This window comes from Coregonus lavaretus, assembly GCF_964263955.1.
Source record: "Coregonus lavaretus genome assembly, chromosome: 1".
Lineage (NCBI taxonomy): Eukaryota > Metazoa > Chordata > Actinopteri > Salmoniformes > Salmonidae > Coregonus > Coregonus lavaretus.
The window spans coordinates 82,514,731-82,530,205 of record NC_139988.1 but is presented as its reverse complement, the minus strand read 5'-3'; the positions used below and the strand labels follow the sequence as shown (position 1 = coordinate 82,530,205).

At 42.0% G+C, this 15,475-nt stretch overlaps 1 protein-coding gene across 4 annotated transcripts in view; it reads left to right on the top strand.

Moving 5' to 3' along the window:
- Positions 1–15,475, top strand: part of htra1b (HtrA serine peptidase 1b) — a 43,216-nt gene that overhangs the window by 27,278 nt on the left and 463 nt on the right. The window contains exons 4-8 of one of the 4 annotated variants that reach the window (XM_084162467.1): positions 12,921–13,115; positions 13,273–13,305; positions 13,833–13,947; positions 14,625–14,682; positions 14,785–14,880. In XM_084162467.1, coding sequence (XP_084018593.1) covers positions 12,921–13,115; positions 13,273–13,305; positions 13,833–13,947; positions 14,625–14,682; positions 14,785–14,880 — 497 coding nt within the window. The other 3 variants (XM_084162465.1, XM_084162468.1, XM_084162466.1) reach the window with 3 other exon arrangements.

The window sequence follows — 15,475 nt, the reverse complement described above, 5'->3', positions numbered from 1 at the left end:
GCCGGTGACGACGAACGCGGAAGCCTGCCCAAACAAGGAGGGGAGGCAGCCTCGGCAGAAGTTGTGACAAGTACATGGTATAAAACTTCTTCAAATCTATCAAAGTACCGCTCTCCAATTCCCCAATTAAGACCTTCACCTGAAACAGCCTGAAATAAACCAGACCTGTTTTTATGAAGGTTGTTGGAGTAGTCAGATGTACTGGAAAGAGGAAGGTCCTGGAGCCATTTGGTTCACAGGTGGAGGCTTGATACTGTATGGATTAATGTTAGATAAGGTCATGAAGAGCTTTTTTCCACTGATCAGTAAAGAGATGCTGTCCAACTCTGTGGTCAGAGTTAACCATCTGTTACACTGCTAGCCGGAATTATAACTTGAGGTTTGCGTGCATTACGCAACCAGGTTTTCACATCAATCATTCATTGATGCCAATGAGAGATTTTACAGACATCAAGATAAGATTCGGTCTGAAGACCCTATTGAGAAACGTTGTTGAATCTTCTTGATGGAGACAGAGTCGTCTCAACACCCCCACACAGATGGAGGAGTATGGTGAATCAATCCCAACTTTTGGATAAAGTAAACAAGCGTTAGGTAAACTTAACAGATGTTAAAGCTCTACCATTCAGCTCTCTCTCCATCCAGCAGATGTATTTTTCTATGTCCCATGACTAATCCAAACCACAGAGCAGAGAAGGAGCCGGCCCATCCCAGCCCGTAGGTAGACTTTTCATACCTGTGGTTTGATCGACCTAGTCGATTTGTGCCAATCAAACAAGAGTACAAAGAGAGAGATGGAATTTTCTGAGTGGAGACACTACCTGGCATCAACAAAGTCATCACTCATTCTTGCATTCTTTCAGGGGTTCGGTCTTGTCCATCTCTCTCCATGACGTACTGTAAGACATATCCAAACTAGGTCAAAGCCCGCACTCTGTTACTTAAGAGTACATTTGTAACGTATGTGTTATTCAATTGGAGAAAAGTAAACTGGACTGGAGAAAAAAAGAGAGTCACACTCTAGTGGAGTAGAACAGAGATGAAAGACATCCCAGTATACGTCTCAGTCGGCATTCCCAGGCTTGTGTTTCTTTCTTGGCTCTGAATTAGGTTATTGGAGCTGTGTTGCTCCCTCAGGGACATTCCCCGATTATAAATCTCTGGGATACGATGTATTTCCAATTCCTAATGGTTGGAAAGAAAGAGGCAATTTGTGTAGTTCTCAGTAACAAACAGTACTTCTGTCTGCAGGGATTTGCTATATCTCTTAATAACCGGAAAGAAAGTGACATGGTATGTGTGTCTCTACTGTAGCCCATTTCTCTACTGTAGCCCATTTGCCCATTTGCCTTTATTATTTTTATTTTATTTTTTCTTCTATTTTTTATTTTTATTTTTATTTTTAGGGGGTAGATCAGCTTTAATATTGCAGATAGATTGTAACTTCCATCAATGTAATTGTCTGCATCACTTCCAATCCCCCATATGTTTTTTCTTTTTTTCTTGCATATATATATATATATATATATATATATATATATATATACAGTGGGGAAAAAAAGTATTTAGTCAGCCACCAATTGTGCAAGTTCTCCCACTTAAAAAGATGAGAGAGGCCTGTAATTTTCATCATAGGTACACGTCAACTATGACAGACAAAATGAGAAAAAAAATCCAGAAAAATCACAATGTAGGATTTTTAATGAATTTATTTGCAAATTATGGTGGAAAATAAGTATTTGGTCAATAACAAAAGTTTCTCAATACTTTGTTATATACCCTTTGTTGGCAATGACACAGGTCAAACGTTTTCTGTAAGTCTTCACAAGGTTTTCACACACTGTTGCTGGTATTTTGGCCCATTCCTCCATGCAGATCTCCTCTAGAGCAGTGATGTTTTGGGGCTGTCGCTGGGCAACACAGACTTTCAACTCCCTCCAAAGATTTTCTATGGGGTTGAGATCTGGAGACTGGCTAGGCCACTCCAGGACCTTGAAATGCTTCTTACGAAGCCACTCCTTCGTTGCCCGGGCGGTGTGTTTGGGATCATTGTCATGCTGAAAGACCCAGCCACGTTTCATCTTCAATGCCCTTGCTGATGGAAGGAGGTTTTCACTCAAAATCTCACGATACATGGCCCCATTCATTCTTTCCTTTACACGGATCAGTCATCCTGGTCCCTTTGCAGAAAAACAGCTCCAAAGCATGATGTTTCCACCCCCATGCTTCACAGTAGGTATGGTGTTCTTTGGATGCAACTCAGCATTCTTTGTCCTCCAAACACGACGAGTTGAATTTTTACCAAAAAGTTCTATTTTGGTTTCATCTGACATTCTCCCAATCCTCTTCTGGATCATCCAAATGCATTTTAGCAAACTTCAGATGGGCCTGGACATGTACTGGCTTAAGCAAGTGGACACGTCTGACACTGCAGGATTTGAGTCCCTGGCGGCGTAGTGTGTTACTGATGGTAGGCTTTGTTACTTTGGTCCCAGCTCTCTGCAGGTCATTCACTAGGTCCCCCCGTGTGGTTCTGGGATTTTTGCTCACCATTCTTGTGATCATTTTGACCCCACGGGGTGAGATCTTGCGTGGAGCCCCAGATCGAGGGAGATTATCAGTGGTCTTGTATGTCTTCCATTTCCTAATAATTGCTCCCACAGTTGATTTCTTCAAACCAAGCTGCTTACCTATTGCAGATTCAGTCTTCCCAGCCTGGTGCAGGTCTACAATTTTGTTTCTGGTGTCCTTTGACAGCTCTTTGGTCTTGGCCATAGTGGAGTTTGGAGTGTGACTGTTTGAGGTTGTGGACAGGTGTCTTTTATACTGATAACAAGTTCAAACAGGTGCCATTAATACAGGTAACGAGTGGAGGACAGAGGAGCCTCTTAAAGAAAAAGTTACAGGTCTGTGAGAGCCAGAAATCTTGCTTGTTTGTAGGTGACCAAATACTTATTTTCCACCATAATTTGCAAATAAATTTAAAAAAAATCCTACAATGTGATTTTCTGGAATTTTTTTTCTCAATTTGTCTGTCATAGTTGACGTGTACCTATGATGAAAATTACAGGCCTCTCTCATCTTTTTAAGTGGGAGAACTTGCACAATTGGTGGCTGACTAAATACTTTTTTTCCCCACTGTATATATATATATATATATATATATATATATATATATATATATATATATATATACACATACATATATATATATATACACATACATATATATATATATATACATATATATATATATACACATACATACATACATATACGCATATACATACATATCCTTTAAAAATATATATATTTCCCTTTATTACTTTCCAACCCCACCATCCCTTCCCTAATTGGAGTAAACTAGTGAACAACAATGCTTAGGCCTCTACTTCATGCTTATACATACTACAGTATATACATTTTATGGACACAGTCAATAATTATATTTTGTTTGTTTTTACTCCTGAACTTCCTCCGATCATTTTCATGATGTCCATCTGGTATGCTTCTATATGCCATATCTTTCTAACTGTGCTCTTTCACAAAAGCTCACAATATATAACCTATATACTTATTATGGACACAGCATGTCTTACACTAGTTATCTTGTTGTTATTAGTTGTTGTTATTAATCCCATCTTTCAGCTCCATTCAACACCTCCCATCTATCTCTTAACACCATCCATATTGGATTTCTATTTGCCATATATTTTTCAACTGTACTGTCATGTTTTACAAAAGTTCTGAACCTTTCTATTCTCATTGTTTCTACAGTTTGTGAATTGAAAATAAACATTTTTGCTAAAAGTATTATTATATTATTGATCGATTGACTATGACTTTTCAGATCACCCAGTAGTGCTATCTGCAGGGTCAGCTCCAGGTAAATATTGCAATCCTTCAGCCATTCCTGGACCTGTGTCCAGAAACAAGCTACAAATGGACAGTACCAAAACAAATGACGTAATGATTCTGTCTCTTCACAGCCAAATCTGCAGAGCTGGGAAGATTGTATCCCCCATACAAATAACATTCTATTGGTAGCAAGAATTTTATATAATAATTTAAATTGAAAAATTCAAATTTTTGAATCCGGCGTCGTTTTGCGTATCAGTTCATAAACACTATGCCATGGAATCGGTACGTCAAAAATCTCTTCCCAACTATTTTGCAATCTACAGTGGGGAGAACAAGTATTTGATACACTGCCGATTTTGCAGGTTTTCCTACTTACAAAGCATGTAGAGGTCTGTAATTTTTATCATAGGTACACTTCAACTGTGAGAGACGGAATCTAAAACAAAAATCCAGAAAATCACATTGTATGATTTTTAAGTAATGAATTTGCATTTTATTGCATGACATACAGTGGGGAGAACAAGTATTTGATACACTGCCGATTTTGCAGGTTTTCCTACTTACAAAGCATGTAGAGGTCTGTAATTTTTATCATAGGTACACTTCAACTGTGAGAGACGGTATCTAAAACAAATATCCAGAAAATCACATTGAATGATTTTTAAGTAATTCATTTGCATTTTATTGCATGACATAAGTATTTGATCACCTACCAACCAGTAAGAATTCCGGCTCTCGCAGACCTGTTAGTTTTTCTTTAAGAAGCCCTCCTGTTCTCCACTCATTACCTGAATTAATTGCACCTGTTTGAACTCGTTACCTGTATAAAAGACACCTGTCCACACACTCAATCAAACAGACTCCAACCTCTCCACAATGGCCAATACCAGAGAGCTGTGTACGGACATCAGGGATAAAATTGTAGACCTGCACAAGGCTGGGATGGGCTACAGGACAATAGGCAAGTAGCTTGGTGAGAAGGCAACAACTGTTGGCGCAATTATTAGAAAATGGAAGAAGTTCAAGATGACGGTCTGGGGCTCCATGCAAGATCTCACCTCGTGGGGCATCAATGATCATGAGGAAGGTGAGGGAACAGCCCAGAACTACACGGCAGGACCTGGTCAATGACCTGAAGAGAGCTGGGACCACAGTCTCAAAGAAAACCATTAGTAACACACTACGCCGTCATGGATTAAAATCCTGCAGCGCACGCAAGGTCCCCCTGCTCAAGCCAGCGCATGTCCAGGCCCGTCTGAAGTTTGCCAATGACCATCTGGATGATCCAGAGGAGGAATGGGAGAAGGTAATGTGGTCTGATGAGACAAAAATATAGCTTTTTGGTCTAAACTCCACCCGCCGTGTTTGGAGGAAGAAGAAGGATGAGTACAACCCCAAGAACACCATCCCAACCGTGAAGCATGGAGGTGGAAACATCATTCTTTGGGGATGCTTTTCTGCAAAGGGGACAGGACGACTGCACCATATTGAGGGGAGGATGGATGGGGCCATGTATCGCGAGATCTTGGCCAACAACCTCCTTCCCTCAGTAAGAGCATTGAAGATGGGTCGTGGCTGGGTCTTCCAGCAATTTCAAACAAAGGTTTCTGTACCAAATATTAAGTTCTGCTTTTCTGATGTATCAAATACTTATGTCATGCAATAAAATGCAAATTAATTACTTAAAAATCATACAATGTGATTTTCTGTATTTTTGTTTTAGATTCCGTCTCTCACAGTTGAAGTGTACCTATGATAAAAATTACAGACCTCTACATGCTTTGTAAGTAGGAAAACCTGCAAAATCAGCAGTTTATCAAATACTTGTTCTCCCCACTGTATATGGGACGGCTGTCAATCTTTTGGTCCTTAAATGAAACTGGTAAACTTTTTTATTTATCACAATTTTCTTTATCCAATTATGTTCTTTAATGCAAGGCCAGTGACAGACAAGTTACTTACTTTTGCCTCCTTCCACTTTCCTCTTCCATTTTTGCGGTAATGCTGCAATTATTTGGTTGTAATTTTGGGTAGAGCAGACATTTCCATATGTTTTTGTTAGCTGCATGTGCGACATAACTCCACCATTCCTACCGATAATATCATTTACGAAGATTATACCTTTTTTAAACATTTTTTCAAAAAATAACGTTTTTTTATCAATTAGTATATTTGAGTTTAACCACAATATTTGTTGCAATATTTGTTCTGTCATTTCTGGAGGATTAAATTGAAATTGCAACCAACTTTCTATGGCTTGTTTTAGAAATAGTGATATTTGGGAGATGATTTCCTTTTCAAATACCTGAAAGTGAGGGGTTGTAATCTGAATAAAGGGAAAAAGTCCCTTCTTGAACATTGGGTGAGACAATCTTACTAGTTTACTAGAGAACCAGTTCGGATTTAAGTATAATTTTTGTATGACTGAAGCTTTCAGTGATAGGTCTAATGCTTTAATATTTAATCATTTCTGTCCTCCTAATTCATATTCATTATATAAATAGGCCCGTTTAATTTTGTCTTGCTTGCCGTTCCAAATAAAATGGAATATATTTTTCTCATATAATTTTAAAAAACTGTTTGCTAGGCGTAGGCAAGACCATAAGCAAATAGGTAAACTGGGATAATACTAAAGAGTTAATCAGGGTGATTTTTCCACAAATTGACAGGTATTTACCTTTCCATGGTAGCAAGATCTTATCTATTTTTGCTAACTTTCTATAAAAAAAATTTGGAATGAGATCATTTATTTGATTTGGGATATGTATTCCGAGTATATCCACATCACCATCAGACCATTATATTGGTAAACTACATGGTAATGTACATTTTTTATTTTTTAGTGATCCAATACGTAATATAGTACATTTATCATAATTTGGTTCTAATCCAGAGAGGTTAGAAAATGTATCTTCGTACAGTTATATGTTTAGAGAGAGACTTCAATCTTATTTTCTCACCATGTTTGAACGCTGTAGTGTCTCAATGTGAAGAGCAGCTCTGGCCTGGGGACAGGAAGGGTTGTTACACTACAGGAAGTGGAATAGGTATTTGTGGGCCTGAAGAACCAATCACAGAGCGATAGAGGGGGTGGCGGGACACTGTACACTCAGCTGTGGCCTGAACAGATAAAAGAGATGGTCTTTGCCGGTCCATATGGAAGCAGAGACAGAATATTGTGTGTGTATGTACGTGTGTACATGTGTATGTGAGTGTGCACAGCTGCAGGTAATTAATGAGAAGTGAGGGAGAAAAGGTAAGGTAACAGTATCTGAAAGGGTTTTCCATAAGCATGTGTGATTGGCCTTGAATACAGACTTTTAAATCTGTTGATACCTTTACAGTGTTGTTCATCCCAAATGGAAACACAAGCTGCTACTCAAATGGACTCATTTGGATGTTTGTATGTGTATAACACACTTTGCTTTTATTGGCAGTCACAGTCCTCTTGTGTATGATATACAGTATATTGTATCTTTGAAATTATATTTCAGCATTTATCAGGTGCCTCGTCAATCACTCTAGCAGCAACAGACAGCAGCTTTGACTAGTGGCTCCCTTCCTGCAGACGGCTCCCATGTCTGACACTCCCCCCGCAGAGTGCACTCTGCAGTCTGCAGCCATTGTCCCCCCGACTCCCCTGACGTTTACCTCTCTGACAGCCTGGTCATTTCCACTGGCACACACAGACCTGACTCTCACCGTTCCACACTGGCACTGTATCAGAGGGCTCAGCAGCAAATGTCATCCCTGTCACTGAGAACTGACAAGGTCTCCTATTAGCTTAGGAGCACAATGGAAACTGGACAGTCAAGGAAACATTAGGGAAAAATGCTAAAATGCATCAGTGCTAAGTCTAGGGTCCTGTTACATCGAGTCACACTTAAGGACAGACAAAGCAAGTCTATAGTTTCACTGCCCTGCATCCCTGCAGAAACCGAACACCGATGTAGCTTCTGTTTCCTCCTGAAATACACGCTGAGCTGCATTTGCACACTGCACTACTTTTGATCAGAGCCCTATGGGCACGATATAGGGAATAGGGTGTAATTTTAGACGCAACCAAAGACAGACCATGTCAGACCTCTGAACTCTGTGTAGCCTCCCCTTCACCTTGCTAGCAAATGGTTCATAATTGCATCTCACCACCGCAGCAATTACGTTTTCCAAGCTAATTACTTACAGTACAGAGAGAGGGTGGTAGAGGGTGGTGGAGGGGGTAGAGGGGGGTGGAAGAGGGTGGTAGAGATGGGTAGAGGGGTGTAGAAGAGGGTGGTAGAGATGGGTGGATGGGGTAGAGGGGGATGGAAGAGGGTGGTAGAGATAGGTAGAGGGGGATGGAAGAGGGTGGTAGAAGAGGGTAGAGGGGGCAGAGTTGTTACTGGGAGACAGGTGATCTGATAATGCATCTGTTAGTACAACACGATGGAATGCAAAAAACTGCCTGTCTGTCTTTCACTGCCCAGAGACAACTGAGTCACTCAAGCCCACGTCCTTATCTCACTAGACTAGAGGGATATGCACCAAGTACTGGAAGTAGTAAACAGAGTACTGTACTGTGCAGGAGTTGTTTTCCTTCAGAGGTACAGTAGATATAATCCTGACTTGAGAAATCTTTTCAAACTTGCATTTAGGTGCCAGTAGCTTGGGCAGTTCTATTGTGCTGATCTATACCCAACGAGCTCCCACAGTCTCACTGTAGAATCAGACCTTTCAAGGTTTTAAGCATTAATTCCGAATGGTTAAGTTCCACAACGCCCTAGCAAAACCCAAGCCTACTTAAAAATATGTAATGTATTTATTTCACCTTTATTTAACCAGGTAAGCCAGTTGAGAACAAGTTCTCATTTACAACTGCGACCTGGCCAAGATAAAGCAAAGCAGTGCGATAAAAACAACAACAACACAGAGTTACAAATGGGATAAACAAAACGTACAGTCAATAACACAATAGAAAATCTATATACAGTGTGTGCAAATGTAGTAAGTTATGAAGGTAAGGCAATAAATAGGCCATAGTGCAAAATAATTACAATGTAGTATTAACACTGGAGTGATAGATGTGCAGAAGATGATGTGCAAATAGAGATACTGGGGTGCAAATTAGCAAAATAAATAACAATATGGGGATGAGGTAATTGGGTGGGCTAATTACAGATGGGCTGTGTACAGGTGCAGTGATCGGTAAGATGCTCTGACAACTGATGCTTAAAGTTAGTGAGGGAGATGAGTCTCCAGCTTCAGAGATTTTTGCAGTTCGTTCCAGTCACAACTGGAAGGAATAGCTGCCAAAGGAGGTGTTGGCTTTGGGGATGACCAGTGAGATATACCTGCTGGAGCGCATACTACGGGTGGGTGTTGCTATGGTGACCAGTGAGCTAAGGTAAGACGGGGATTTGCCTAGCAGTGATTTATAGATGACCTGGAGCCAGTGGGTTTGGCGACGAATATGTAGTGAGGGCCAGCCAACGAGAGCGTACAGGTCACAATGGTGGGTAGTATATGGGGCTTTGGTGACAAAACGGATGGCACTGTGATAGACTACATCCAATTTGCTGAGTAGAGTGTTGGAGGCTATTTTGTAAATGACATCGCCGAAGTCAAGGATCGGTAGGATAGTCTGTTTTACGAGGGCATGTTTGGCAGCATGAGTGAAGGAGGCTTTGTTGCGAAATAGGAAGCCGATTCTAGATTTAACTTTGGATTGGAGATGCTTAATGTGAGTCTGGAAGGAGAGATTACGGTCTAACCAGACACCTAGGTATTTGTAGTTGTCCACATATTCTAAGTCAGACCCGCCGAGAGTAGTGATTCTAGTCGGCAGGCGGGTGCAAGCAGCGTTTGATTGAAGAGCATGCATTTAGTTTTACTAGCGTTTAAGAGCAGTTGGAGGCTACGGAAGGAGTATTGTACGGCATTGAAGCTCGTTTGGAGGTTTGTTAACACAGTGTCCAATGAAGGGCCAGATGTATACAAAATGGTGTCGTCTGCGTAGAGGTGGATCTGAGAGTCACCAGCAGCAAGAGCGACATCATTGATATACACAGAGAATAGAGTCGGCCCGAGAATTGAACCCTGTGGCACCCCCATAGAGACTGCCAGAGATCCAGACAACAGGCCCTCCGATTTGACACATTGAACTCTATCTGAGAAGTAGTTGGTGAACCAGGCGAGGCAGTCTTTTGAGAAACCAAGGCTATTTAGTCTGCCAATAAGAATGCGGTGATTGACAGAGTCAAAAGCCTTGGCCAGGTCGATGAAGACGGCTGCACAGTACTGTCTTTTATCGATTGCGGTTATAATATCGTTTAGGACCTTGAGCGTGGCTGAGGTGCACCCATGACCAGTTCGGAAACCAGATTGCATAGCGAAGAAGGTACGGTGGGATTCGAAATGGTCGGTGATCTGTTTGTTAACTTGGCTTTCAAATACTTTCGAAAGGCAGGGTAGGATGGATATTGGTCTGTAACAGTTTGAATCTAGAGTGTCACCCCCTTTGAAGAGGGGGATGACCGCGGCAGCTTTCCAATCTCTGGGGATCTCAGACGATACGAAAGAGAGGTTGAACAGGCTAGTAATAGGGGTTCCGACAATTTCGGCGGCTAATTTTTGAAAGAAAGGGTCCAGATTGTCCAGCCCAGCTGATTTGTAGGGGTCCAAATTTTGCAACTCTTTCAGAACATGATTTCTGGAAAGGTGGATTTTTAGAAGTAGAAGCTCAAACTGTTTGGGCACAGACCTGGATAGTATGATAGAGTTCTGCAGGCTATCTCTACAGTAGATTGCAACTCCGCCCCCTTTGGGAGTTCTAACTAGACGGAAAATGTTGTAGTTGGGGATGGACATTTCAGAATCTTCGGTGGCCTTTCTAAGCCAGGATTCAGACACTGCTAGAACATCAGGGTTGGCGGAGTGTGCTAACGCAGTGAATAACTCAAACTTAGGGAGGAGGCTTCTGATGTTAACATGGAAGAAACCAAGGCTTTTACGGTTACAGAAGTCAACAAATGATAGCGCCTTGGGAGTAGGAGTGATACTGGGGGCTACAGGGCCTGGGTTAACCTCTACATCACCAGAGGAACAGAGGAGGAATAGAATAAGGATACGGCTAAAGGCTTTAAGAACTGGTCTTCTAGTGCGTTGGGTACAGAGAATAAAAGGGGCAGATTTCCAGGCGTTGTAGAATAGATTCAGGGCATTATGTACAGACAAGGATATGGAAGGATATGAGTACAGTGGAGGTAAACCTAAGCGTTGGGGAACAATGAAAGAGATAGCATCACTGGAGGCACCGATTGAGCCGGTCTCCGCGTGTATGGGGGTTGGGACAAAGGAACTAACTGAGGCAGGTTGACTGGGACTGGGGGCACTACAGTGAAATAGTACAATAAGAACTAACCGAAACAGCAATAGGCAAGGCATATTGACATGGGAGAGAGGCATAATATATTCGAGAGAGCTAAGACAACAGCTGGTAATGGCGACAAAAGTTTGGGCTGAGGCTAAACAGATCAACAGGATGGGGTACCGTATAAAGGAGCAGTCCAGCAGGCATCAGCTGTGTAGCTGAGTGATCATAAGGTCCAGTGAACAGCAATAGGTGAGTCCGGGAGCAGTTCGGTGGCTGCTACGGCACAGGCGAGCAGGAGGCACGGCTGTTGATTGCGTGTGATAGCGGGCCAGGGCTAGCAGATGGATCTTCGTGGTCGTCGCAACGGGAAGCCTGTTGAAACCACATCAGAAGATTACGTCGGCAGACCAGTCGTGATGGATCGGCGGGGCTCCGTGTCAACACTAGGAGGTCCCGTCCGGTTGACAGAGAGGTAGATAGCCGGGAGATGGGCCTGGCTCGAGGCTAGCTCAAGGCTAACTGGTGCTTGCTTCGGGACAGTGGTGATTAGCCAACAACAACAACAGCAGCCATTCGGTTGCAGCTAGCTAGTTGCGATGATCCGGTAATAGCGCTCACCATTGCCTCTAGTGGCCGGTTTTGAAGGAATCTCCTGACGCCCTGCTTACCTGGACGGACGTCTAATTTCGCAGTGGCTCTTGAGCGACCAGTGTGACAAATAACCTGCTGACTGCTGGGTGGCAGGTGACACACTGACACTGTGTGCCAAAAGCCCTTCTTCCCAGTCTGTCCCGTTCCATCCACCTGACTGCCTTCCTGGACTGTGTCAGTTTATCCCATTTCCAGCCCATCTGGTAGAGTGCTTAGGGCTGTCAGCAAGGGAGCGGCCTGCTATTCCTGTGTCAGGTCTGGATGTCAGGTCTGGATTCCTGGAGCACTGAGCCCAGGGTGGGGGGCCAATGATTCCTCTCCCCATTTACCTATGACTGTATCCCCATGACCCATCGCCACATCTTCACCCCCCTGCCCTGTCCTGTCCTATTAATATCTAGGTCTGGTGTAACCCAGCCATAGAGCCAACTGTATAAGTCTTATCCATTCTCCTGTCATTGTTGATGGATTTTGTCTATTGTGGATTGTGTCATTGAGATGGATAATAATAATAATATGCCATTTAGCAGACGCTTTTATCCAAAGCGACTTACAGTCATGCGTGCATACATTTTTGTGTATGGGTGGTCCCGGGGATCGAACCCACTACCTTGGCGTTACAAGCGCCGTGCTCTACCAGCTGAGCTACAGAGGACAATTCATTGCCCTGATATATTTTCATAAAGCATGCAGAGTATGCAGACGTCAAGGAACATCATCACTTCAGGCATGATAACTTCCTCTCAGTAGATTTACAAAACGCTATGTTGACCCCCATATGTTTGGCGCTTTTCAACTGTCGCCTGTCGTGCATAAACAAACAGGATGTAACAAAGGTACTTCAGACATGTCTCAAAAGAGGGGTGGTCTTGTTACCGTAGATACTTAATGTACTGTAGCTACAGCTAGTACTGTACCTGCATGCCAACTGTTTCCGTTCAGAATACACTCTATAGTTCTACCGGCAAAATGTTTATTTGTCCCCTTTTTGTGATGATCCCAGAATAAATCTATGTGAACATCTTGACTGATCTGAGTCCTGTGTCTCTGTGTTTAGATGAAGCTGCCGGTGCTGCTGCTGGGTCGTTCAGCTGACCTGAGGCCTGGTGAGTTTGTGGTGGCCATCGGCAGCCCCTTCTCCCTGCAGAACACGGTCACCACAGGTGTCGTCAGCACCACCCAGAGAGGAGGCAAGGAGCTGGGCCTGAGGAACTCTGATATGGACTACATCCAGACGGACGCTATCATCAACGTGAGTGATACATCATCAGACCCACACACAAGCAGCTGTCAGCATTTAGTTGTGGAAAACACAACAGTAGCTCCCCCATATTTGCCCCCTTACACAGATAGGAGCTGTAGATCTACCATCTGATCATCCCTTTAACCTGAATGCTGTTCCTTTTCAGTATGGGAACTCTGGCGGACCACTGGTCAATCTGGTAAGATATCCTTTCTTATTGATAAGAATTACATCTCTCAGAATGGTCTTAAAGGTCCAATTCAGATGTTTTTATCTCAGTATCAAATCATTTCTTGGTAACAAGTACCTTACTGTGATTGTTTTCAATTAAAATGGTCAAAAAAATACAAAAATAACTTCTTAGCAAAGAGCATTCTCAAGCAAGAATTTAGCTAGGACTGTCTGGGAGTGGTCTGAGTGGGGAGGGGAAAGCTGAAAATGTGCTGTTATTGGCAGAGAGGTTTGGAACTGTCTTTCTTATTGTCACCAGGCAGGCCAAAACTCCATCCCACCAAAACAGGCTGTAATTTCAGGCGGTCTTTTCAAACAACTCTTACACTAAAAGGGCATTATCATCATTTTCACCATTTCACAGTATTATTCTAACCTCATAGTGTGGAAATATATATATAAAACACAGGAAAATCACGTTTTTAACTGCACTGGGCCTTTAATCTATGACAAATCTGGAGAATGTATTTTAATAATGTGTGTTTCTGTCTTCAGGACGGAGAGGTGATTGGGATCAACACACTGAAGGTGACAGCAGGAATCTCCTTCGCCATCCCCTCAGACAAGATCCGTCAGTTCCTGGCAGAGTCCCATGACAGGCAATCTAAAGGTACAGATTACCAATCTAAAGGTACAGATTACCAATCTAAAGGTACAGATTACCAATCTAAAGGTACAGATTACCAATCTAAAGGTACAGATTACCAATCTAAAGGTACAGATTACCAATCTAAAGGTACAGATTACCAATCTAAAGGTAGGGCTGTGACGATTATGGGATTTTGGGGTAACGATAAATTGTCATGCAAATGACCACGGTTATTGTCATAATTGTCATTTTTGTAAACAATTATTTTGAGCTTGTAATGCATCATGAATTAATGCATCTTTGAAAATTACCATTGACATATCTAATGAATATAACTCAGATTTGGTGAAACCCCCGTTTTAAAAAACAAATGGTTCTGCTCGTAAAATGATAACGACATTTACCCTCTTCATGTATAAAATAAATAAATAAGTATAAATAAAATAAACAAAACTGCTATTGGGTTAATATTATCTACTTGAAAATAAAGTTGAAACTCCCCCTCTTAAAATGTATGAATTAAGACGATTATGGTGATTTATTTTTAAGTTTACGGTTATTGTCGGTTAGAGACAACTGTACGATTATTGTGCCAGACCTATCTAAAGGTCCATGGCTTTGACCAGGTACTGCATATTGAATTTTCAATGTTTATCACCATGTGCAAACTAATGCAGCATTTATCCTATTTTCTTTAGGTAAATTATCATCAAGTAAGAAATATATTGGTGTGAGGATGATGACTCTCACTCCAATGTAAGTTTCAGCTAGCCAGGTTCATCTTGTGAATGAAATTCTTCCAAATACCTGCAGCTCATTAAACACTTATCTCTGTTTTCATTGGTTCCTTTCCCATAGGCTTGCAAAGGAGCTGAAGGAGAAACAATCAGACTTCCCCGATGTTACCTCAGGGGCATACGTCATCGAGGTCATCCCAAAAACACCAGCTGAGACGTAAGTAGTAGTTTACACTCTTAGAAAAAAAGGTGCTATCTAGAACCTAAAAGAGTTATTTGGCTGTCCCAACAGGAGAACCCTTTGAAGAACGGGTTCTACATGTAACACAAAAGGGTTCTCCTATTGGGACAGCTGAAGAACCCTTTTGGAACCCTTTTTTCTAAGAGTGTACTGAAAACAGAACCTCTCAGTGTATACTGACTCAAAACAGTGCAAACATGAGGCAACAGCTAAAGTCCTTGACCTTGGATTAGGAGGAGAGCATTTAAGGACTAATTTGGTAGTTGGTAGTTATCTCCATTCCTCTCATAAAGATTGCTAGGAGTTTGTGGCCACATAAAATCATTTGTGCTGAGGCGGCAGTCTCCCGCTCAAGTTAATGAATAGCTTTCTTTTTGTCTGGTGTGGTTTGTGGTACCAATGTCAGCATAATGCCATGGTCAGATTTAGTTTCTCACAGTGTCTAAAAAGAATGTTACTGCCTCTGTAAGTTCATTTGGCTTTTTTTGGAATGGGGAAAACTCCCTCTCAAACTTAAGAGGCTCTATTTATATTCTGGGGATTGAGAGATCTAATGGTACACACTGCTTAT